At 40.3% G+C, this 26,227-nt stretch overlaps 2 protein-coding genes across 2 annotated transcripts in view; one reads left to right on the plus strand and one right to left on the minus strand.

Moving 5' to 3' along the window:
* The window catches only part of LOC101740450 (uncharacterized), a 960,210-nt gene that overhangs the window by 836,559 nt on the left and 97,424 nt on the right, over window positions 1-26,227 (plus strand). The gene's annotated exons all lie outside the window — the stretch shown is intronic.
* Window positions 2,189-25,453, minus strand: LOC101740723 (synaptic vesicle glycoprotein 2B). Its single transcript, XM_004925218.4, has 11 exons — window positions 25,279-25,453; window positions 21,735-21,812; window positions 17,439-17,600; window positions 10,974-11,141; window positions 10,467-10,583; window positions 7,183-7,418; window positions 6,553-6,725; window positions 5,788-6,031; window positions 5,052-5,332; window positions 4,127-4,254; window positions 2,189-3,815 (listed from the first exon to the last, which is right to left on the minus strand). The coding sequence occupies exons 1-11, from the start codon at window positions 25,310-25,312 to the stop codon at window positions 3,709-3,711; spliced, it is 1,728 nt and encodes a 575-aa protein (XP_004925275.1). The 5' UTR covers window positions 25,313-25,453; the 3' UTR covers window positions 2,189-3,708.

Below are 26,227 nucleotides of genomic sequence, written 5' to 3' on the forward strand. Positions count from 1 at the left end.
TTCCCTGCCGCCCTCGGACGCGTTACCCCCCATTACCACTTCCGAGGTCAAGGAGGCGATCGATAGCCTACAACCACGGAAAGCTCCCGGCTCCGACGGCATCCGCAACCGCGCGCTAAAACTGTTACCAGCTCAACTGATAACAATGTTGGCCACCATATTAAATGCTGCTATGACGAACTGCATCTTTCCCGCGGCGTGGAAAGAAGCGGACGTTATCGGCATACACAAGCCGGGCAAACCGAAGAACGAAACCGCGAGTTACCGCCCCATCAGTCTCCTCCCGGCGATAGGCAAACTATACGAACGGCTCCTTCGTAAACGCCTCTGGGACTTCGTATCCGCGAATAAAATTCTTATAGACGAGCAGTTTGGATTCCGCGCCAGACACTCGTGCGTCCATCAAGTGCACCGCCTCACGGAGCACATCTTACTAGGGCTGAACAGGCGGAAACCCATTCCGACAGGAGCCCTCTTCTTCGATGTAGCGAAGGCGTTCGACAAAGTCTGGCACAACGGTTTGATATACAAACTGTATAACATGGGAGTGCCAGACAGACTCGTGCTCATCATACGAGACTACTTGTCGAACCGTTCGTTCCGATATCGAGTCGAGGGAACGCGTTCCCGGCCCCGTCACGTCACAGCCGGAGTCCCGCAAGGCTCCGCCCTCTCCCCGTTACTATTCAGTTTGTATATCAACGATATACCCCGGTCTCCGGAGACCCATCTGGCGGTCTTCGCCGATGACACCGCCATCTACTACTCGTGTAGGAAGAAGGCGTTGCTTCATCGACGACTTCAGACCGCAGCTACCACCATGGGACAGTGGTTCCGGAAGTGGCGCATCGACATTAACCCCACGAAAAGCACAGCGGTCCTCTTCAAAAGGGGTCGCCCTCCGAACACCACGCTGAGCATCCCTCTCCCGACTAGGCGCGTCAACACCCCCGCCCCCGCCGTTCGCCCAATCACGATGTTCGACCAGCCCATACCGTGGGCCCCGAAGGTCAAATATTTAGGCGTCACCCTCGACAGTAGGATGACATTCCGCCCCCACATTAAGACGGTACGCGATCGTGCCGCCTTCATCCTAGGACGTCTCTACCCGATGATATGTAGGCGAAGTAAAATGTCCCTTAGAAATAAGGTGACACTCTACAAAACTTGCATACGCCCCGTCATGACCTATGCAAGTGTAGTGTTCGCTCACGCGGCCCGCATACACTTAAAATCCTTTCAAATCATTCAATCCCGTTTTTGCAGGATAGCCGTCGGAGCCCCGTGGTTCGTCAGGAATGTCGACCTCCATGACGACCTGGACTTAGAGTCCATCAGTAAGTATCTGCAGTCGGCGTCCATGCGCCACTTCGATAAAGCGGCACGACACGAGAACCCTCTCATCGTGGCCGCCGGTAACTACATTCCCGATCCTGCGGACAGAATGGAAAGCAGTCGACGTCGCCCAAAACACGTCATCTCGGATCCTCCCGATCCACTAACGGTGCTTTTAGGTACTTCAAGCACCGGTCACCGTTCTCGTCGAACCCGTCGCTTGCGACGAAGGGCTCGACGAGTAAATTAACTCTCAGACTCTCATTTATGTGTTTGTGTCTCTATGGACTTATTTTTTCGTTTCATCGAGTTTGAAATCACACTGATTCTAAAGAAGTTTCACTTCAATAAAGAATTTCTAGATAAATGTACATTAACATAATATAAGGACCGTGATCATTAACGTGAAATACGTATTCGATACGTTTTTTCCCCCCTACCTATTCGATGGTAGCCTGAGGCTATTCCAGCTTCGCCCTGATGGCTAGTTGAGCGCAAGGGCTCAACCTGAGAGAATTTTCTAACACTAGCCCTAGGAAGAGCAGTGCTTCGAAAAATCTTTTTTTTATTTTATTGCTTAGGTGTGTGGACGAGCTCACAGCCCAACTGATGTTAAGTGGTTACTGGAGCCCATAGACATCTACAACGTAAATGCGCCACCCACCTCTACCACCGGATCGAAATCGCGCCCCACTGAGGAGATTCGGCGAGAAACTCACTAGGCTAACACATATTCACGAAAGTCTTTGGCTACCATGAAGGAATCACATCTGGCTAATCCACGAAAAGTAAAAACAAAAAACCTGCAAATGATATAAAAAGTGGACGATTGAAATAAATAAAAAAACAGATAAAAGTTTTACTTAATTTTTTGTACACAAATATTATTTTTCCATTTTGTGGCGCGAAATTCATACATAATATTAAAAATATTACAAAGATATGTCGCTACTAAATTTTACTAACGAGATCTTAATAACTACTTATAATGTAGGCATGGGTTTTTTTAAGTTAAGATTTTAAAAGCTTTTAACGAATCAATCTCTAATTACAGAAGAAAATAATAACAAAATAAACAGATCATTAAACCAATAAAATATAAAAAAATTGAAAGGTACGAAAAAAATTACGAAAGGTAAGATTTAAATTTACAAATTTTATTACAGTAACAAATGACATTAATTGTCAGTTGAAAAAAATGGATCTACAAATTGTTACCTTAATATCTAATACGTTTTTTTTTTATTGCTTAGGTGAGTGTACGAGCTCACAGCGCACCTGGTGTTAAGTGGTTACTGGAGCCCATAGACATCCACAACGTAAATGCGCCACCCACCTTGAGATATAAGTTCTAAGTCTCAGTATAGTTACAACGGCTGCCCCACCCTTCAAGCCGAAACGCATTACTGCTTCACGGCAGAAATAGTCAGGGCGGTGGTACCCACCCGCGCGAACTCACAGGAGTCCTACCACCAGTATCACAAGAGGTCCTACCACCAGTGAAACGTATGATTACATTTTGTTTTTAAATATACAATTTTTTTTACTATAAAAATATAACTAAACTCCACCAAGGTAAGTGCGAACAGTCGTCAATAAACATTTAATTTGATTTAATCAATGATTAATAAAAAATTTAAGATCACAGTCTATAATATCAAAAGTCTATTTTTGATCCGCGTTTATAATTCGAAATATAAGTTAAGCTAAGCTTTTGTTTCACTTCTACAAACACCTGTCCGGCATCAATTAAATAAATAAATAATGTAAGACCAATCACACACCATCACTCATCTAACTTCAATCTAGAATTCGCTAAACTGTAAGAACCAGAGACCATTGACATAGTTTAAGCATACGCTTCGACATCCACATACACAATTATAAAACACTAAGACAAAAAACAAACAATTCACACGAATGTTCGCTCCATGTGGGAATAGAACCTGTGACCCTCGTTCCAGCAGTCAATGGTATTAACTACTGCGCCATCGAGTCAATCCACGAAGGAAACAAGGACGAACGCAATTCCTTATGACGTCATCTTGGAGTAGCATTAACTGCCGTGTCATTATACAACTATTGCAGTTAAGATTTTTATTACATAAAAAATCTATCATTCTGTTTGACCAAGTCCAATAATATTATAACATACTTATTATGTATCTATAGATACAACATATAGTTGCTATTACGTTTTTAAAAGGGCCTAGGAGTGGAGGTCCCAAACATGATCATTGCAAAAATGATGTTTCAAAAACAGGGACTATACAAAATTAATCGATTTATTCTTGCAGTTAAAGTTTTAAATTCTTAATGCGTTTCAAGGCATTATACTTCTAATTCAATTAGCGATTAATCATATTTTTCTATCTACATGTAAGTTGATATGTATCTTTCTATATTCGAATTGTCTTCTTCTTTTCGCGTTTCGTCTTGTGATTCATCTATCTTGATCACCATTATGCAGCCTATTGATACTGTGAACAAATTTTCTTTTCGTAGTGCATTTTCCATTAGTCGGTCCATATCAGTATTCATTCCTAATAATTCACCTCACTCCACCTTAATTCTCTTAATTCACTCTTAAATTTATTTTTCTACTAATTCAAGCACAAGCCAAGTCATGGTGACCGCATAGTTAAACAAATTCTAATGAATTATATCCACCTGATTCATCTTTGTCATCTCTTTTATATTATAGTACCATTGAAATTTAAAGTTCACCTCTCAAACTGGATTCGCTAGCCATTCTCGTCTACCCATCTTGAATTCAATTTAATATACTTACAAGCTAATAAAGCTGCTACGGCAATAAAAGGGGCTGGACAGGAGAGGTCTAGCAATGCTCCTACTGCTAGATTGGAAGCCACACCACCTGCTCTGCCCCACCATGCACCCCAGCAAACCCCAAGGCCACTGCAAATAAGAATAAGAATTTGGATAATAGAAAATTAAAAATCAAATTCAAAATAATTTTAATTCAGATTTTCTATATTAATTTAGTTCGATTGCCCCCCTTAATTATCACACTACCTCCTTGTGAGGCGTGGGCCCCACAATGGGGAAACACCAGGTTAAATCCTCGGTGATGGCCACCGTCTTAATCAGATCCAGTATTTATGAAAATAATAAGTACCTACGTAGTGAAACGGTTCCATCAGTGCTCACAGTAATCTGTTTCCATTGTCATTTATTGATAGTAGACACAGCTGCGTTATTAAATTAGGATCAGCACGTCGCTTTTTTTACAATTTACATGGGTGGATAACACCACGGCCCACCAACGGAGTAAGTTAGTTACCAGAGCCCATAGACATCAACAACGTTAATGTCACTATCCACATGGAAGTCACAGTTATGTACAACCAAAGCTACCCCACCCAAATTGAAAATAATTACGGCTTCGCGGCAGAAATAGGCAGACATAAGACGCTCTACCACCAGCAACAACGATCAGCTAACTAATCATAAAATTGGGGTAGCCCCTGTCCGTTGTATGCTTTTTTTTATTGCCCTTGTAGGCAGACGAGCATATGGCCCACCTGATGGTGAGTAGTTACCGTCGCCCATAGACTTCAACAATGCCAGGGGCAGAGCCAAGCCGCTGCTTACCGTGAGTGCTCTCCACAAAGCCTCGTTTGAAGAAGGATGAGTAATAGCGCTTGGGAAACACCGTGGAGGGGAGCTCATTCCAAAGCCTCCTAAATGCTTACCTCAATTTCGCTGGTAAAGCATTCAACAACAGTCTGATCAACAGCACGTTTCCATTCAGAGAAGCAGCATTCAAAGCTGCTGCAGCCGCTACAGCTATCTTGTTGGAGTTGGAGCAGGAACATGCGCTCGCTGCCAAACAGGCGGAAGCCAGGGCACAGGCCCCAGCGCACGCGGCCGCTGAGTTCTTGACTCCTCGAGCCCCACCCTTGGCACAGAGGATAGCGCACGCAGCATTACCGAGCACGCAGCAAGCTCCCACGATTAGGCCTGACGTGAAGATCTGGAATTTGAAATAGTAATGTGAACCAAAGTGGTTTAAAACTTTACTAAGGTTTCGAAAAATATTCAGTACAAGCTGACCCGGCAGACTTTGTAGTGCCTCAATCGATGAATAAAAGACCTAAACTTTTGTATAAAATAAACTTAAAATAAACAAAAGGAATCCGTTCGATGGGGGACACATCAAAGGAAAAACAAAATTGTTTGTTTTTATATATTCCGAGCATTTTTATATGTATTCACCTTTTAAAACTTCTCTGGACTTCCGCAAACAATTCAAGACCAAAATTAGCCAAATCGGTCCAGCCGTTCTCGAGTTTTAGCGAGACTAACGAACAGCAGTTCATTTTTATATAATATATGGATTTATTCAGTATTTATTTTAAAAAAAAAAACGTGTGGCGGTAGCCATCACAGATCACAAGATAAATACTAGTATAAAATTTTATCAATCACCTCGTCATCCATAGTGGCATCGCATTTTTCTTCGCGCCATCCGTGACCTTCAAAACCAGTGCTGTTATAATTGGCCACCAGTTCAGGCTTAGCATATGAGTCGTATAGTTTGGTGAGTTCCTTCCAAGCCACGTGCGTTCCATTGTGGAGAGCTGAGGCGGTCTGATTCAACGCGGCGCTCTTGCATTCTCTTCCCTGCATCCTGAGTAGCAGTTCTGGGATCCACATGTTTAGGCCAAATCCTCTGCAAAACATATGGAAACGATAGAGGGTAGTTCCAGGTTAGATTATATTTTAACGGTCCAACAGGTTTTAATTCGATAAATTCGTTCGTCGATGAAATGTATACTAATATATAAATCTACAGTGGTTTTTCAGATGTTCCGTTATAACTACTGAACCATGCATCCGATTGACTTGAAACTTGGTATCCGTGTAGAAAACACATGTACTTAAAGGATAGGCTAATATTTTTATATGAGTGTTGGACTCCCTACACCAGTTGCGGAGGCGTTAATGATGAGAATCTTTGTGGGGATGAAAAAGAATAACGTTAATTTTAATGCCCAGCGAAGCGGAACGGTACAGCTAGTTTTGTACAAAATAAGTTTTAGTTAACCTAAAATCAGTGTTAACACATTTCATCATGGTAAATGATATTATACGACATTTTGTCTCGCAACTTTACTTGAACAGGTAACTTTTTAAATTACAAAATTTTGCGTGAGCGAAACCGCAGGGCACGTCTAGTATACAATAACTTACGCCGCCATATTAGCGAAGAACACGAAAAGTATGAGACTGGATTTCATAGCGTAGCTCTTCGACACAAATATCTTCAAATCCTTCAAAACTCCCATCAGCAAAGTAATCGTTTTATTTTCATCAACATTTAGAGTTTTCGCCACGAATATATTGTCGGCTATCAGCTTTTTGATCTGTAAAAGATTTCAAATAATGCATCTGTTTTATTGGCCGTCTAAAAACTCACCTTCTAAAATTTTTTTATTTATACGTACCTATATGTTTCCTAATTAAAAACAAAACAGATAAGAAACACTTTCTGGTTGACCTATTTGTGAACCAATTTTCTTTTATTTATTTTTAATTTTCTTTAGTACCTAATTAGGTACATATGCTCAAGTTTAAGTGGTCCCAAAAGTTTTTTAAAAATTCTAGGGATTTTTTTAAAAAACAAAAGCATAATAAAAGTGGATATGTACTTTTTTAAATCGAAACACGTTTATATCTTAAGGTATCAGTCAAATTATTTTCGAATACTGGCATTTCTGAGCCCCTCGCGGCTAGTAACCACCATTTCTACCATTCTGCAAAAGTAAAGCTTACCCCGTATTGTCTAAAAATTTCAAGACTAATAATAATCTTTGAACAAACCTTGAAATCCGAATTCTTGCCATTATTAGCTTTATGAATATTAGCTATTAACTTCAACGCTTTCTCGCCTCGGTTTGTGTCCAAAAGCAGCCTAGGACTTTCAGGTAAGTACAGCACCCAGATTCCCGCGATGAAGCCCGGTAGACTGCCCAGGGCAAGAAACAGCCTCCACGAGTAAATTGGCAAGAGCGTTGGATAGTCCGGGATTTTAAATGGAATCACCATCCAGGCGAGTGCTGGAAATGAAGGTAGTTATTTATATCAATCCGTACCTTCGAATAGGAAGGAAGGAAATATAGGAATTCCTTCGAAATATTGGAAGTCAGAAACAATAGGAGTCTGTAGAGATAATACACATGAACTAGTTATAGATAAGCAACTCAAGCACTCAAAAAACATGTTTACGAGCGTCGGCCACTAGATGGCTTCACTTCGATTAGTTTCTCATTCCTCTTGTAGATGGCAGTAACATATCAACTATCCTATATTTTTAATGAAGGATTTTGTAAATTTTCAAAAACCACAAATTGATAAAATTTAATCAATTTGTCTATAACAAATAAAGACTAGTATCATTTATTATTTTTTTATTTTCTGTGCTTAGTTATACAATAATTAAATGTCTTAACTTTAACAACATATAATTTTAGGGGCATCCGCTACAAGATGTCGATAGTTTCCGTACAAAAAAAATATTTGTCTTAAAGTATCCCAGTTCCAAGGCCCTGGGAGTCTGCGCGGATTGGTGCCATAGTCCAGCCTTCTTAGACACATAGCAATCAGGAATTCTGGTCTCAACGATACTGGGTCATGATTTACGTGACCTATTGAATAAAAGACTGGGTCACACAAATACTATTATATGATTCACCGACCACCTAGTTTTTCGTTAAATAAAATATTAAATTTGCACAACAGTAAATTTACATTGACAAATACACTGTATAATTGGCATGTATTTTGACTATTTCAATTGCAAAGTGTGTTAAGCGGATCAGTAGGTCACTAGTACTTAGTTAGGGCTGGTAGTTTGCAATAATATTCTAATTAAGTTTATTTTGATTTTTACTATCGCACTAGTGCGCTTAGGGCGAGTTTTTGAACGTTCTCGATAGCGTAAAAGTTAACTCAAATCTGTATGGAGTTGGAACGTTTGCGTACGTTTGCCGCTAGGGGCGCTGTTCCAACTGCATACAAATTTGACCTAACTTTTACGCTATCGAGAACGTTAAAAAAATCGCATTAAGTAGACATTAAGCATGGATTTGGGGAGTAAGGGGAGATGGGAATGCTCCCTCCACTGGCCCTATTGTCAACCCCACCTGCACGCGCCGGATGGCGGCGGCGACCAACAGGTTGCCGTGGTGCTCCCTGCTAGAAAAGCAACAGGGCAATGGCGACCGAGCAATGGCGGTATAACCATACACACCCGTCAGGGCAACCTGTACGGAAGAGGCGTCAGAAACCATGGGGATCAAATACCCCCTAAAATGCTGGTGCAGAAGGCAACGGGAAACCACTGCACTAATTTCCCACGAGAGTCATGAGCAGGTCGTATATCCGACTGATGCATGACCACGACCACTCTGTCAAGAGTGTACGAATAGGAAGAAGAAGAAGAAGGATGGATGTGGTGCTTTACAGCATAAATAAACAGGGATAATTAATACCCAATGGAGCTTTATAAAGTTAACAAGTTCCATTTAATTAATTAGCGAATCTCATTCCTTCAATGTGGAATTTATTCTTAAATACGTACCATGTAGGTATTATTTACTAAAAGATATATCTAGTAAAAAAATTCGAGTATTTTCTTAGTTACACACTTCTAAAGATTTTCGTACTATTTAGTGAATCCTGACAATATTCCAACAATTTTTACTGGTGGTAGGACCTCTTGAGAGTCCGCGCGGGTAGGTACCACCACCCTGCTATTTCTGCCGTGAAGCAGTAATGCGTTTCGGTTTGAAAGGTGGGGCGGGGCAGCCGTTGTAACTATACTTGAGACCTTAGAACTTATGTCTCAAAGTGGGTGGCGCATTTACTTTGTAGATGTCTATGGGCTCCAGTAACCACTTAACACCAGGTGGACTGTGAGCTCGTCCACCCACCTAAGCTATAAAATTAATAAAAAAAAAAATAACTACAATTTTTTTCTCATCTAACTTTCCCCAGCAACGAAAGTCGAGATGAATTTCATCAAATGCCCTTTCCGAAAAAAAAAAAAAATAAATATAGAAACCATTTATGTGTAGAAATTATATTTCAAACGTTGCACAGCCCTATTAAGTGATAGAACTGCTTAACTGTCACTTAAACTTGAGCACTTGACATTTCGTTCGCTTGGGGTCAGTGTCGCCAATTTGTTAGTCTAATATTATACGATGCTTTCTCCGGAAGTGTACTGCGATTTGTACGAAGAGATTGGGATCAATACGGTCAACGGTCAAATCTGACATTACTTATAGCCAGACAATTCAATAGAAGATACAACTTTTTTATTTTTTTATTGCATAGATGTGTGGACGAGCTCACAGCCCGCCTGGTGTTAAGTGGTTACTGGAGTCCATAGACGTCTACAACGTAAATGCGCCACCCACCTTGAGTTATAAGTTCTAAAGTCTCAGTATAGTTACAACGGCTGCCCCACCCTTCAAACCGAAACGCATTACTGCTTCACGGCAGAAATAGGCGGGGTGATGGTAGCTATCCGTGCGGACTCACAAAAGGTCCTACCACCAGTAGAACCAACCAACAATTCTTTCGTTCGCACTGTTTTATTTATTTATTGATGTGAGGAGGCATATGATTTATGGCCTACCTAATATTTGGTGGTTACTAAAACCTGTAGGCTTGTTACCAACCGTTGTTGATCCATCAAGCTACAAGTTTCCGCTGTGAAGCCATTACGCATACGCGAAATATAGGACAGCCCATTTATTTTAATTTACAGTGAGACTTACAACTTAGGCGTCATTATATTAAATCAGGGGTTCCCAAACCTATTTTGTCTATTGCCCACTTTGAGAATAAATTTCTTTTTAGCGCCCTCATTTTTTCACTTACCTACTTAATAACCACTATAGTGAGAGCTCAGTCGGTGTCTAAATGTCCTCCTAGATGAAATTACAAATCACCTCACAAGTCTTTACACAGCGTCCCTATTTTTTCTCTCTTACCGCCCCCCTTTGGGCCTGCAGTGCCTACAAGGGGGCGTTATCGCCCACTTTGGGAAAGGCTGTATTAAATTGTTAAAATCGAAAAACGTTACCCAGTCCACTTACCAGGCAAAAGTAACCAGGCCGCAACAAAACTCATTCCCACCATGCTAAGATAGAATTGTCTCTTCTTAACTCCAACTAGGTCTGATAAATACGTAAAGACCAGTGTAGCTGGACCTCCTGCGTGGTAAATAAAGATTATTTTTACACGCTTTATATTAACTTCACTTGTATGTATGTTTGTATGTTTGTAACTGACTCCTTTAGACGCGATTTTGACTCACTTTAAACGGCCAGATTACATTCAAACTTTGAAGATCTATCGAGGACCGATGACAATACACTAATATGATAAGATTATGCCATTATTCAATTTGCAAAATAAGATTTTTGCCAATTTATATAATTTTTATCTATAATCGATAAGGCAGGAATCGGTGTTAAAGTACTTAATAATTTTAAAAATACGCTTTTATCGAAAGTTTAAGTAAAAAATGAAAAACGTGATCCTACCATCCACCTTACCTACCTTGCCTTCAAAATAACCATCAAGGAAATTAGTATTAATACCTATAATGAACCCATTGATGGTTCTAGCTGCCAGCAGAAGTCTGTAGTCTGGAACGGTGCTCTGGGCTAAAGTTATCGCTGCGTCCAGGAGCAATGTCAAGCTTAGGGTGCTCTTCCTGCCGAAGACATCGCCCACAATACCCCAGAAGAACGCACTCGCGACACCACCTGGAGATTAAAAGCTTTATCAGGACTTTTGGGCCACGTTTGAAGGAGAACGTGCTAACGACCCATCTGGTGGTAGGACCTCTTGTGAGTCCGCGCGGGTGGGTACCACCACCTTGCCTATTTCTGCCGTGAAGCAGTAATGCGTTTCGGTTTGAAGGTTGGGCAACCGTTGTAACTGTAACTATACTTGAGACCTTAGAACTTGTATCTCAAGATGGGTGGCGCATTTACGTTGTGGATGTCTATGGGCTCCAGTAACCACTTAACACCAGGTGGGCTGTGAGCTCGTCCATCCATCAAGCAATAAAAAAAAAAACTGGTGTTAAACTGTTACCGGTACCTATAAACAGGACAAAGTGGATGCCGGCACTAACCTTAGGAATCTGAATTTTAATTACGCAATTAGATTTTTTGCGGATTTGATTTTTGTTCCAAAATCCTTCGTGGAGGATTTATCGTGGAAGTCATTCGTGATCATTTGTTGAGTACGTATTTCATTAGAAAAATTGGTACCCGCCTGCGGGATTCGAATACCGGTGCATCGCTAAATACGAATGAACCGAACGTCTTATCCTTTAGGCCACGACGACTTGATAACGGTTTTTGTTCTTATTTACCTGCTAATTGTTTGATTACCGAAGCCTATGGACAATCGTGTCAATGCTGCTATCTACATTGAGACATGAGATCAAAGGCTCAATTGTCCCAACAGTTGATTGACTTTTTTTTACCTATTCTAGTAAGTTCGAGAGGCTATATTAAATTCGCCTAACGAGTAGGGGAGCTCACGGGGCTCCAACCTGGTGACGTTATTAACACTAGCCCTAGCAAGAACAATGCTTCGCTGAATCTACTACCGGATCGGAAACGCGACCCACTGAGAAGAGCCGGTGAGAAACTCAGTGGGCTGTGTCTATGGGTTAGTTTACTCGCCGAGCCCTTAGTCGCAAGCGACCAGCTCGACGAGAACGGTGACCGGGACTTTTGAATTAGGCAGGGCAAAAATTACTTTTTTTTTGTTACTTAGTTGGGTGGACGAGCTCACAGCCCACCTGGTGTGAAATGGTTACTGGAGCCCATAGACATCTACAACGTAAATGCGCCACCCACCTTAAGATATAAGTTCTAAGGTAAGGTAATTACAACGGCTGCCCCACCCTTCAAACCGAAACGCATTACTGCTTCACGGCAGAAATAGGCAGGGCTGTGGTACTTACCCGGACGGACTCACAAGAGGTCCTACCACCTGTAGAGCAATTCCTATTTACTTAAATTTACCCCTGGCCTGGTTCCCTCATCACTCTATCTCTCGTCTCGAGCGAAATCGTGAGATGTTCGCGTGATTATTAAATGGATCCATTACTCGCTAATCTGATTTACACACAGGATTCCTTCAATCAGGAACCGAGCAATGCGTAAATTACAGTTGCAAATGGATACGTTGAAGATGAAACATGCGAGACGGCTTCAAACAAGTTTAGGACGTTTAAATAAAAGCGGCTCTAAATATATAAAAATGAATTGCTGTTCGTTGGTCTCGCTAAAAGTCGAGAACGGCTCGACCGATTTGGCTAATTTTGATCTTGAATTATTTGTGGAAGTCCAGAGAAGGTTTAAAAGGTAGATAAAAATACAAAAATGCTCGAAATTGAATTAAAATAACAATTTTGTTTTTCCTTTGATGTGTCCCCCCGTCGGACAAATTACTTTTATTTGTTTTAAGTTTATTTTATACAATATTTTAGGTCTTTTACTTATCGATTGAGGCACTACGAAGTCTGCCGTGTCAGCTAGTAAAATAATAAAAAGTTTATTTTAATGTAGAAATGTACAATCTGTTTTTCTAATGGCGGGGATCATGGCCTCCCTGAATTTTCGAGCCGCGCATGCGCGTGACGGGACCAAAGGTTTCGCCACAACAGTATCCTAGCGATAGCTCACAGAAAATCGCAGATAGGTTTTGGTTGTTACCACTAAATTAATTCGTTAGAAGTTAGTCTGGTCGTTCGAAACCCTGATTTTCGCAGTCGGAGTACCTTTAACTCAGTACCATAGCCAAAAAAATGGATTTTATTTTCTTCTATGTTCATATACAAGATATATGAGAGATGCCTGAATTCGCTAATGACGTTTTCAAGATATGTTTGCATAAATACAAGTTCGGGACTTATAACATTTCGACTGTCGGTGTTTCTTTTGCACAGTTGGGTCCACGAGCTCACGGCCTGTTAAGTGGTTACCGGAGCCCATAGACATACAACGTAAATACCGCCACCCACATTGAGATATGAATTATAAAGTCTCAGTACCAGTCTCAGCCCCACCCTTCAAACCGAACGCATTTCAGCTTCACGCCAGAAATAGGAAGCGTGGTCCTACCACCAGTAAAATAATTTCAGTCACCCTCATTCCCTTTTGATAACGGTTTAAGTAAATGGCATGTGAATTAAATTATTTTTAACGTGTTCTTGAAATTTTTTTAAACTGTAAGTTTACCGATGGATATTTTTCGGCAATCATGCATTGTTTAAAAAAAAGAACAAATAAAATGGCGCCACTCGAACCGACGCTAATTTCACAACGAGAGCGTTAACTGATAGATCCATTTATGGAATCAGTCTTCTGTTAGATCTGTTTGCACGGTTTTATGCCATCATCGACCGTTTTACTAACTTCCTCGGTAAGTGGTCCAAAGTCGAAACTTCAACAAGCCGTAAACATGGCGAAAGGACGCAAATAGGAAACAATATATATTTAGCATATATTTTAGTCGTCGTGGCCTAAAGGATAAGACGTCCGGTGCATTCGTATGAAGCGATGCACCGGTGTTCGAATCCCGCAGGCGGGTACCAATTTTTCTAATGAAATACGTACTCAACAAATGTTCACGATTGACTTCCACGGTGAAGGAATAACATCGTGTAATAAAAATCAAACCCGCAAAATTATAATTTGCGTAATCACTGGTGGTAGGACCTCTTGGGAGTCCGCACGGGTAGGTACCACCACCCCGCCTATTTCCGCCGTGAAGCAGTAATGCGTTTCGGTTCGAAGGGTGGGGTAGCCGTTGTAACTATACTGAGACCTCAGAACTTATATCTCAAGGTGGGTGGCGCATTTACGTTGTAGATGTCTATGGGCTCCAGTAACCACTTAACATCAGGTGGGCTGTGAGCTCATCTATCCATCTAAGCAATAAAAAAAAAAAGCAGGACATAAATAGTTGTTACTTTGATAAGTTAATTTACTTATCACCTTTTTTGCCTTGAGAGGCTATTTCAGCGTAACCTTAACTAGTAGGTGAGCTCACGGGGCTCAACTCTGACGACTTTGCTAACACAAACCCTAGCAAGAACCGTGCTTCGCAAAATCTACCACCGGATCGGAAACGCGACCCACTGAGAAGATCCGACGAGAAACTCAGTGGGCTGTGTCTGAGGGTTGGTGTACTCGTCGAGCCCTTCGTCGCAAGCGACGGGTTCGACGAGAACGATGACCGGTGCTTGAGGTACCTAAAAGCACCGTTAGTGGATCGGCAGGATCAGAAATGACCTGTTTGGGGTGGCGTCGACTGCTTTCCATTCTTTCCGCAGGATCGGGAATGACTTCTCAACGGGCAATAGTATGTGGAGGTAGTTGTCGAAAACTCCGGTTTTTCTCGAAGCAGTGGATCTTGCTATCCATTTTGAGACAGGTAACAGCTCGGGTTCAACGCCTACCGTAAATACGGGCTGTGTGCTTAGTGCGAGCTTTTTAACGTTCTCGATAGCGTAAAAGTTAACTCAAATTTGTATGCAGTTGGAACAGCGCTTCTAGCGGCAAACATAAGCAAACGTTCCAACTCCGTACAAATTTGAGTTAACTTTTACGCTATCGAGAACGTTGAACATCTCGCACTAAGCACACTAGTGATCGCAATGTACTATTTGAATTCCCAACCTCCTATTGTTCAGTGAAGTCAAAGAAGCCACGGGAAGAGATGAGATGCTATTCTAGACCACTACGCAGCCGATTATTACAATATTCACCAAACAGGCAGCGTATTATGTCTGTTTTCAGTTTCAATATATACCCAAGCAATTACGTAATTATCACATTGAACGCGATGCCCAAAAACCGATCAAATTCACAGTTCGTGATTAGCAACCGCGTCACTCCATAGGAAGAATATTTTTGGTCGCAATTAATTACACATTAACTGGTAATTCGTTGCGATTCGTCGTGGCCTGAAGGATAAGATGTCAGGTATACTCGTGCGGCTTTACCTGTGTTCGAATCCCAGAAGCGGCTCTTTTTTTTTTTTAAGTATTGTAGGATTGGTAAGAACGGAACAACGTATTAAAAGAGTGTGGAACGGAGCGCTAAGATGTGAGTGAGAGAATACAGTAAGAAAGGGAAAAGATAATGACAAGCAGAATGACAGAGAAAAGGAAGATGGTGAAGACGGTTGAAAAATGAGCAAGACATAATAAAAGTATTAATTATTATTATAAAAGAAGATTTTGGAACAGTGGAAGTTTAATTTTATGCGCTGCGATCCCTATTCCACAGTAATTACGTACTCAATACGACTTTACGCATAGCTTCCACGATGAAGGAATAATATCATCGGGTAATAAAAATCAAATACCGGTAATAGCTTTTGTGGTAAGGCGTTATTATACAATACAATTTAGACCGCATACTTCAAGACGTTGCGTTCATACATACATACATTCACGTTGTCTACGGAATCCCGTAATAGATTAGGTATCTTGGTTTTTTTGTACCAGGAAGAAAAAACATAAAAAATCACAATTGCCCGAACTGTCGGTGACGTGTGAATCAACTGAAAACGCCAATTACGTAAATCTGAGAAATTTTGAACATAACATTAATGTATTTAATAATGTTTGTTTTCACAACTGCGTGCTAATTTGTGTATTTAACTCGGTTAAGGCTTTGGTAGTACGATTTATTTGGTTTCCTCTTAGCTTGTTGACTGTAGTAAATTTTCCCATAGGGTAATGGGTTTTCACTGGAATTTCGAGAGCATTTTTCATCCAAATGTTTATGGAGTGATGTGTAATCTATATATATTAATTTAATACGTGAAGCAAAAACTTTGAGCCCCTTTTTACGAAAATTGCGCGGACGGAGGAGTATACAATTTCCCATACATGAAGAGAATATAGAGAAGGAGTGCAGAATGTTAATATTTTTTTAATTGTGCATAAAATATACATTAAATCAATACAATTACACATTCACACACACACTACGATGTATTTGACAAAAACACGCATGTATACTATTTGTTTATTGTGAAACTTTTGTTTATTGCTTAAAGTCTGTGGTCAAATTGAGAATATATTAAAATAAATATTGTTTGTCTTTATTATTATTGGTCTAAAGTGTAGTCTTGGTTAAAGCAGTACCTATGTAAGTACTTGGCGAAAGTAGCAGCTATACTATAGTACTATAGTATACTACTGTCTTTGACAATAGAATTATAATAGTATACAGACTTGTAACTTCAATTAATTGTAGTCGAATTTCGACTACCAGCCGACCACTAGTATTCATAAAGGTGTATATGATTGAAAACCCCTTTGTTCATAGTTCCGTTCGCATATCTCCGGCGTGGAGGCTCAGCATTATATGGAATATTCACGACACGGACTCGTTAAACCACTGCAGGAATCAACAAACGAAAGATCTTTGACCAAGCCGGTGAAATTGCTCAGTAGACTGACGTGCCCAAAGTTGGGAGTTTGTATATTTAATAAAATACCGTTGGCCAGATTCAGGCATCTGTCAACTTATTTTTCCGCGGACGGGTAGGTGAGCTCACGGGCTCAATCTGTAGAAAATTTGCTAACACTAGCCCTAGTAAGAGCAGTGCTTCGCAGAATCTACAACCGGATCGGAATGGCGAACCACTGAGAAAATCCGACGAGAGACTCAGTGTTCTACTGTCATATATCTCTATGTTAGCTACCCACTACAAAATCAAGACGCTACGTGTCTCACAATTAAACCTCAAAATTACTTACTTTCTGGTGGTACGACCTCTTCTGAGTCCGCGCGGGTGGGTACCACCACCTTGCCTATTTCTGGCGTGAAGCAGTAATGCGTTTCGGTTTGAAGGGTGGGGCAGCCGTTGTAACTATACTTGAGACCTTAGAACTTATATCTCAAGGTAGGTCATTTACGTTGTGGATGTCTATGGGCTCCAGTAACCATTTAACTCCAGGTGGGCTGTGAGCTCGTCCACCCATCTATGGAATAAAAAAAAATAAGCCTCAAATAACTCACCGCTCATAAAAGCCATATTGATCAACCCTGCTTGGTATGTCGTCAGTTGTAGTTCACATCTGGCCGCCGGCAGGACGTAAGACATAATGCAGTTCTGCACTCCTGATGCGAAGAAAGCGCACACGCACGCTCCTAAAGCACTCCGGCTGAAGCGGCCATACCCTGAGAAAGAGATAAGAAATTAAACTCGGATGCATATTGTACGGGACAAATGTGGGATTATTCTCTAAACTAAGACGAGCGTGAGAAAAAGGCGAAGAAAACGTGAAATTTCTGGCAATTTGCGAGGCTTAGTAGAGCTTGTATTCACGGTGTGCCTTCTTTCTGGTGCCTATATAAGTTTTTTTTTATTTGAAAAGAAAACACCATAAGTTTCCCAAATATCTAGCCGATAGGGCTTGGAATACCCAATGCCCAGGACATAGGTCTCGGCAATCACGCGTTCGCCACACTGAACATCCTTTCATTTCCTTCCATTTCCTTCGTCCTTTTTACTACGTTTTCTGATTTGTGGTCTCCTGCCCCAGCAGTGGTTTCTCAAGCTACCACCAATCCGGTGACCGACTCCTCTGTAAATGTTACTTCAAATTTTTGAATCCTTAATACACATTTAAAATAAATAAAAAATAGAGATAAAATCGTCCTCAATCTTATTGTGTGGTTCACATAATAAATGACCCTTCTAGATAATCTTCACTCGACTGAATATAACTTTGAGAAACATCACACAAGATCTAATTCTAATAAAACCAAGCTCCAAATTGATGACGGCACTAAAATCGTTTTATCTGTAGAAATAATGTAGAGTTCCATAGAAAGACCTAACGACTCAAACCTATAAGAACTTCTTTTTTCGCATGAAGTAAAAAAAAAAAGAGCAATTTGGAAGTTTTCCATTCAGTAATTACCATCATCATCATCGCATAGACATGTTGTCAACGCAAAAGAGATCGTGTTTAAGATACGATCTAAAATGGCGGCAGACAATGGTTTTAACATAAACATTGGTCGTGGAATGAATGTTATTGTAGCGGTGACGAACTGTAGTATCCATTCAACAATCCAACGAAATTTAACCTAAAGCATCACACGTCGGATTTCCGTATCAGGATATCCGTGATCCGGAAACCGAATTCGGAGTTTAATCTTAACTGCTTTTACTTAATCTCGCATCAACTTCACAGCTTAAGTTCTGGTAGAAGAGACGGGTTTAAGTTACGATACATCTCTTATTTTCAGAACTGAAAACTGGAGGAGGATAGTCAATCTTAGTGGCCATTGGATCAGATCGCCGCATCCAAAAGGCGCGGTGCTGTCAACGTATATTTTTTTTAATTGACTGAGGTCACTGAGGCCCGTCGACATCAACCAGGTTAATGCGGCCGGTCATCTTGAGACATGAGTTCTAATTCTCAAATTTTACAATACAACGACTGCCTTACCCTTCACACCGAAGCACATTGCTGTTTCACTGCAAAATAGGCAGGGTGGTGATACCTACCCACCTATGGTGGTACCTATACCACCAATAAATAATTATGCAAATTAAAATTTTTTCGGGGTCACTTTTTATTACACGATGTTACTCTGGAAGCAATTCGTGAACATTTGTTAAATACGTATTTCATTTAAAAAAATAGTACCCGCGTGCGGGATTCGAACATTGGCACAGACAGACATCACTCGATACGAATGCACCGGGCGTCTTATCCTTTAGGCCATGATTAATTCAATACATAGTTGAATTTGAAGTTACAATCCGTTTGATCACAAGTGAAATTTCACCATCCCTACTACCACAAACCGCTCTGATTATCTAAACTGCGCTTCTAGAGATATTTTTAGCCGCGTACCGTCCGACTGTGGAAAAAGCCGCTCTTTGCTATGCGCTAAGACATTTCCATCTGCAAACGAGGTTTGAAAATATAGCGACAGGGACAATTTTCAGTCAAGAGGGCAGTTCAATCGTCTGCTTTCAAAGACCATAAAAAGCGTATATAACACAACTTAAATTAGAGTCTAAAACGCTCAATGAAAACTCAATTAATGGTCTAAATAAAGACCAAATTACAAAACACTAGACGGAAAGCAATTTTGAATGCAATTTTTCAATTGAATAATCGTTAATTCAATTTGATTGAGTATAAATTGTACGAAAAGACTGAATTGAAACCGTATAGGTCATAAAAAGTTATGTAATTGTTGGAAACATTTCATCAAGTAGTCGTCGTGGCCTAAAGGATAAGACGTCCGGTGCATTCGTGTTGAAGCGATGCACCGGTGTTCGAATCCCGCAGGCGGGTACCAATTTTTCTAATGAAATACGTACTCAACAAATGTTCACGATTGACTTCCACGGTGAAGGAATAACATCAGAAGAAATAAATGTAAGATTTTTATTATACACATACATATATTTAAGATACATCCATGGCCCTGGAAAAGACACTTATATTTATCATACAAATACCTTCCCTTGGCGGGATTCGAACCCGCGACCCCCTTGTGTAGTGACCATGTCACTTACCACTACACCAGACGGCTGTTAAATAATAATAATATAGTAAGTATAGTTCGCCGGTTTCTCGCCCAATAGTCCCTAACGCTCCGGCCGATCGTTGCCCACCTCGCCGGAGTATGTCCTGCCGTCTTCTCAGGCGAGGCAGTGTTTAATACACATAATAATAATAACTATAGAGTTATAAAGTTTTAGTTAAGTTAAGTTATAAACGGCCGTCTGGTGTAGTGGTAAGTGACATGGTCACTACACAAGGGGGTTGCGGGTTCGAATCCCGCCAAGGGAAGATATTTGTATGATAAATATAAATGTCTTTTCCAGGGTTATGGATGTGTATTAAATATATCTATGTGTATAATAACAATCTTACATTTATTTCCGTTATCTGGTACCTGTAACACAAGTTCTTTACGAACTTATCACGGGACCGGTTAACGTGGCGTGATTGTTAGTAAATATTTATTTATATTTATTATTATTTATATATTAAAATATAATAATAAGTTATTTATTTATTATTTAAGAAGTTAATTATTCTATTGATATATCTAGGAGGGACTAACAGTGAAAGTTAAAACATCAGACAGAAAACGACAAAGGTATTCGCAGTGTTTTGAAAAATAGAAGTGTCATTGGAATTGCGTTTTGAAAAATCGTACCATCTTTTTTTGTGATTGAGGGATTACTTGTGGCCCGGAGGCCTTTCCAGTTTTACCAGGGCAGGCGGGCGAGCAAAGCCTCAGCCCTGAGAGGTGGGATTTGCTAACAGCTGCCTCAGCGCCTCCAAAGGAGACCTAACAACTCAAGAGCAGCTGCTTCGCGAATGAATCTACTACTGGATCGGAATCGCGACCCGCTGAGAAGATTCGGCCAGAAACTCAGTGTGCTGATGTTTAGGTTAGATTGCACGTCGAACTCTTTGTCGAGTTCGACGAGTACGGTTACCGGGGACCCATACCATCTTTGATTTAGCACATTCCACAACAATTTCGACAGATTATCCTGATAAATATATGATAACAGAATTGAGGCACTTATTGATTTTTCTATATTTGGGTGCTATTATTTCACGTTTCGCTGAACTTATTTTATTTATCTGATCAGTTCAATGTGTTGACTTTTTACTTGTATCGATGCCAAATAGAACAGTTTACGTCTTTCGTTGAAAAAGAAATATTGTTTGTAGGATACCCACGATTATGTAAAATATATTCTATCCTACAACATTCCTTTGCCTCAATAAAAAACTGGATACCAACGTTTGAAGGATGTCTTTCAAATTGCATTTAAAGACGGGTGTACAATTCACGCGATTTACAAGTAGTCTTGGATATTGACAGCAATATGTCAGAGGCATAGCTGCATTGCTTCTTAGACGACTTTTTCTATCTATCTACGATGAAAATTCGCCACCCACCTTGAGATATAAGTTCTAAGGTCTCAAGTATAGTTACAACGGCTACCCCACCCATCAAACCGAAACGCATTACTGCTTCATGGCAGAAATATGCAGGGTAGTGGTACCTACCCGTACGGACTCACAAGAGGTCCTTCCACCAGTAATTACCCAAATTATAATTTTGCGGGTTTGATTTTTATTACACGATGTTATTCCTTCACCGTGGAAGTCAATCGTGAACAATTGTGGAGTGCGTATTTCATTAGAAAAATTGGTACCCACCTGGGATTCGAACACCGGTGCATCGCACAACACGAATGCACTGGACGTCTTATCCTTTAAGCCGCGACGACTTAGATGTATATTATTGATTGCATACCTGCTTTGTCCAGCGCGGTTTCGTAATCCGCCATCTCTTCGGTGGCATCTAGGGAGGTTGCCATGCCTCTGTGAATGGCTGTAACAGAAGATAGTATGTTTTTATTTATTGTTGTGATGGGACGTAAACACACCCTGAGTAGCGCTGCTAAGGCTCACGATTACCTCTGTGGTGTGGTGGTGGTCATTTAATGTATCTTAGTGTCAGAAAATTTCTGTTGGTTTGACATTACGATAAGACATACATACACTTAATATACGTTACGTTACCAGACTACACCGCCAAAACCAGTTCAATTGCCAGTTGGAGTCACTTATGTTCAGATACTTGGTATTCGCGTTAGGTTAGGTCAGGTCTATCCCCTACTCTGACCGGGTTCTGACCCCGGACGGAGATCGGACGTCGGGTGTAAGAGTGCAGGGGAGTCGTTTAGTGGGTGGGCCCTAAAATTCCTTGAGCCCGCGGTCTGCTCTCAACACTTTGCAGATCGTCAAGTCCCACATACCCCGCGCGCCTCCTAGGCGCGGGGACCTCGTAGGAGGTTAGAGCCCGGGCCGAAAAAAAAAGGGTCTTGCTTCCTATATCCTTGGTATCCATAACCAAGGATGATTTTGTGGCTTTCAATGTTACACGCTTAGTTTTTTTTTTTTAAAGATCATCATATTCAACTGTGAAACATAATTTGCTTTAGATGAAGACTTAGCCGCATCACAGAGCCAAGGATAGTCGATAAAGGTAGCGATGAATAGAGAATAGTTTCTATGTATTAAATTTGAAAACAAAAACTTTCATTTGCACGTGTACGTGAGAGAGCACCGTCGCCATTCGAGAAACAAGTCGGGAATTTTAATTATAACATCTCTCCCCTTTCGTGCGAATGCTGATGTAATTCCCACGGACTTTTACTTTGTGCCTTATTCTTTGAAAGGCAAAGTCCAGAATCGTGATTGCCGCAAGAAATGCATGGTGTTGCATCATGATCCAGTTGTCGGTTTGTTAACCCCTATTTAAGTTTTCTTGCTGAAGTTCTTTTCGATGAGGAAATCTTGTTTGATATTTCCATCGTTATACAGATAGGAAAGTTTCATAATTATTATCGACTCTTAATAAATATTTGAAGGCGCCATATTAGTGTAGGTGAAACTGTGAAACTAAAATTTTTGGCATTGCCGTTTCAATTTTATTGGTGCCAAGGAAGTATTGTAAATTCCGATGCCGGAGATACGATAGTCCCTTTGATGAAGGGCACTGGGCGATCAGGAGTGACATCATAAGAACGACCGGTTGGTGGTATATCGCGTCCCGATACGGAAAGCTGGTACCGACCCAGCAAGTATCCCAAGACGCTATCGACACTATCTGAGCGGTCTGCCTGGCCCCCTTACCAAGACGGCCGACGTTCTAGAGCTTTTGTTTTATCTCGAAAGCTCCATCGGCCGGGCGTCCTTGGGGCGAGCCGCGCGTCTGGTTGCAGCTTCAACCGGGGTAACCCCGTTATCCTGCCTGGATTCTAACCTCGAGAGATCGGGTGCTTGGATGAGAGTGCAGCGGAGTCGTTTAGTGGTTAGTGCTCTAAATACCATCCCTGGGCCCGCAGTCCCCGGGTAGGATAGCGCTTTGAAAGCGATAGGTATTGATCCTTCGATCTGAAGATCTGGGAGATGTACTGAATTCTACTACAAAATTAGACATTTATATTTTATTTAATTGTGGAAGTCCCACTTTTTAACTTAGAATGAATGACGATTTCGCAGCGGGAAAAGGCAAGGCAGGTTTACAATAGGCACGGCCTACTAGTCGCCACTAGTGATGGGACCGCTTTGAAAAAATTGCTTACGAGAACCGAACACCGGCTTGGTCGCTCGAGATGGATAAGTCGGGTCACGAGCACTTAAATTTGTATTCACGTTGACAGAATCACTCACGATAATTTTCTATTCAAATCTTAGACGCAAGCCGTACATAAATTTAAGTACTAATTAAGAAAATGAATAAAATAAAAGACTGCCAGGCACTTTCTCATTGCACTTTTCGGATTTTCTGTTCGAGAATTTTCTTTTAATGATTTTGGACCAATAATAAGAAAGAAATGTTTAAACATTTTTATTTTTATTTATAATTTTGCGTAACATGGGCATTCAATCCGTTGCGTGATAAAAAAATGTTTTTTTTTTATTTTTTATTTTACTAGTATTTAATATTATGACAAACGAATTCCTTGGCCAGTTGAGGTTAGTAAAAAATATTTTTGAATGCTAGTTGATCCCTACAAGCGTGGCGCATTGTATTGCAAATACGCAATGGACAATAGGTGATATTATAATTAGTGCCTTTTTTATATAATTACAAATCAACAACGGTCAATAGAAAGTTGGGATCGAAATTTCGACTTCATGTCTCGACGAGACTGGTGGAATCACATTGGGACGTATATGATAGCTTTCTCGTCGTGCACTTAATATTCTTTTACAATAAACTTAATTACAATTGACTGGCTCGGTGATGCAGTGGTTATCGCATCTGACTGTTGCGCCAAGGGTCGTGGGTTTCGATTCTCACATCGGGCAACATTCGTGTGATGAACAGGTTTGTTTGCTCTTTGTCTTTTTATAGTTTTTATTTTTATTGCTTAGATGGTTGGACGAGCTCACAGCCCACCTGGTGTTAAGTGGTTACTGGAGTCCATAGACATCTACAACGTAAATGCGCCACCCACCTTGAGATATAAGTTCTAAGGTCTCAAGTATAGTTACAACGGCTACCCCACCCATCAAACCGAAACGCATTACTGCTTCACGGCAGAAATAGACAGGGTCGTGGTACCTATCCGCGCGGACTCACAAGAGGTCCTACCACCAGTAAAAGTCAAATTTATGTCAGTCTCTGGAATTCTAGCTTGGGGTTGGAGGACTATGCGTGATTTGTTCCCGGTTATTATCATTCTTATTTACAATGCCATGGTTTTTCACGCTACATAAAACAAAAGAAATCATCAGAAAAATTGTTCCTAGTATTAAGCAGCCCACAATTTTCCATCTAAGTACATTGTGTAGCGTGTAATCGATTGATAACAACACGCGAACAATGTTTTCAGTTTGTTTACATAACACAGGTTAGTTCGGTTGCCTGACAGACAGACAGACAATCATCGACACAAGACAAAAAAAAAACAATTACTATCAATAGATCCTTTACTGACACTATCTTTTTAGTGTCGCTTTTATAGTGTCATTTACGTTTCGTCCAGTTTTAAATCATCTTCAAAGAAGTTTTGACTAAAAAAGCGTTAATTTTTTGGTTTTCGCTTCAGATGATGTTTCAAATTTATTAAGTGCATTGCTGTCCCTTCAAAATCAAGGGAGTGATTTAAATTAGTATACCCAGTTTAATGGGATTGTTTTTTTTAGAAAAAGGAGCAATATTAATTTTATTATTATCTTATAGGTTCAATTCTCTGTTGACTTCAAAAAGGGGCTAATAAGTGCGAGCAAATTTTCAAAAAAAATAATTCTTAATAACGTATTTTATTATTTTCAATACTCACGGCTTCCGATTTTCGGGGCGATTTTCTGAACCATTATTTTGGGTTAGCGAAAAAAAAAAATTTTTTTTTACTATTAACTTAAGGCACATTTACACTAACAAAAATATATCGCGACTGACCGCTCATAGCAGAGAACCTTACAGCACTGCGCGGACCACGTACGAATTCACAGAGCACAGCACGCTCAGACACGGCAGTTTAAAAACCATTAAAAGAGTGGGGTATTCTTGGAATGAAAAAGGAGTTGCCTTAAGTGGAAAAAAAATTGAAGGTTTTGCTTAACAGAACAGTCTTTATGCTTGGGTACGGATTTATTGTGTGACGTCACGTATCATCGGTGGCGGCACAGATAATATTATTTCTAATTGAAAAGAGCACAGAATATTATATAATTAATACGTGAAGCAAAAACTTTGTATCCCTTTTTACGAAAATTGCGCGGACGGAGGAGTATGAAATTTTCCATACTTATAGAGAATATAGAGAAGAAGTGCACAATTATAATATTTTTTTAAAATAATGCATAAAAGATACATTAAATCAATAAAGAAAACATTACACACACTACATACCATATATTTGACGTACACACGCATGCATACTATTTATTGTCAAACTTTTGTTTTTGACGTCTGTTGTCAAATTGAGAATAGATTAAATATTGTTTGTCTGTATTAATATTTTTTTATAGTGTAGCTTTGGCGAAATTTGTGATTATGGAAGTATAAAATACAATCATAATAGTGTACAAACATACAATTCCAATTGGTTATAGTCGAATTTCGACTACTGCGGGACCTCTAGTATTATATAATTACATCATACGTTATAGCATAGCATACATCATATGTTACTTATATTTAAAATAACGGTAACAAAATTTAGTCAAAGCATGTAGTACAACACTAAAAGCCACATTCTTTTAGTTTGTTCACCAGGTCCGCTAGTT

Source organism: Bombyx mori, chromosome 6 (genome assembly GCF_030269925.1).
Source record: "Bombyx mori chromosome 6, ASM3026992v2".
Lineage (NCBI taxonomy): Eukaryota > Metazoa > Arthropoda > Insecta > Lepidoptera > Bombycidae > Bombyx > Bombyx mori.

What these genes read in the sequence shown, in the direction of transcription:
- LOC101740723 (XM_004925218.4), bottom strand. Translation starts at nt 25,312, where the DNA reads ATGGTTCAGAAAATCGCCCCGAAAATCGGAAGCC. An exon ending in CATCAATGGGTTCATTATAG is followed by an intron (nt 10,584 to 10,973) that starts GTATTAATACTA and finishes TTTACCACGCAG; the next exon opens with GAGGTCCAGCTACACTGGTC. An exon ending in GCTTTACCAGCGAAATTGAG is followed by an intron (nt 4,255 to 5,051) that starts GTAAGCATTTAG and finishes TCTTATTTGCAG; the next exon opens with TGGCCTTGGGGTTTGCTGGG.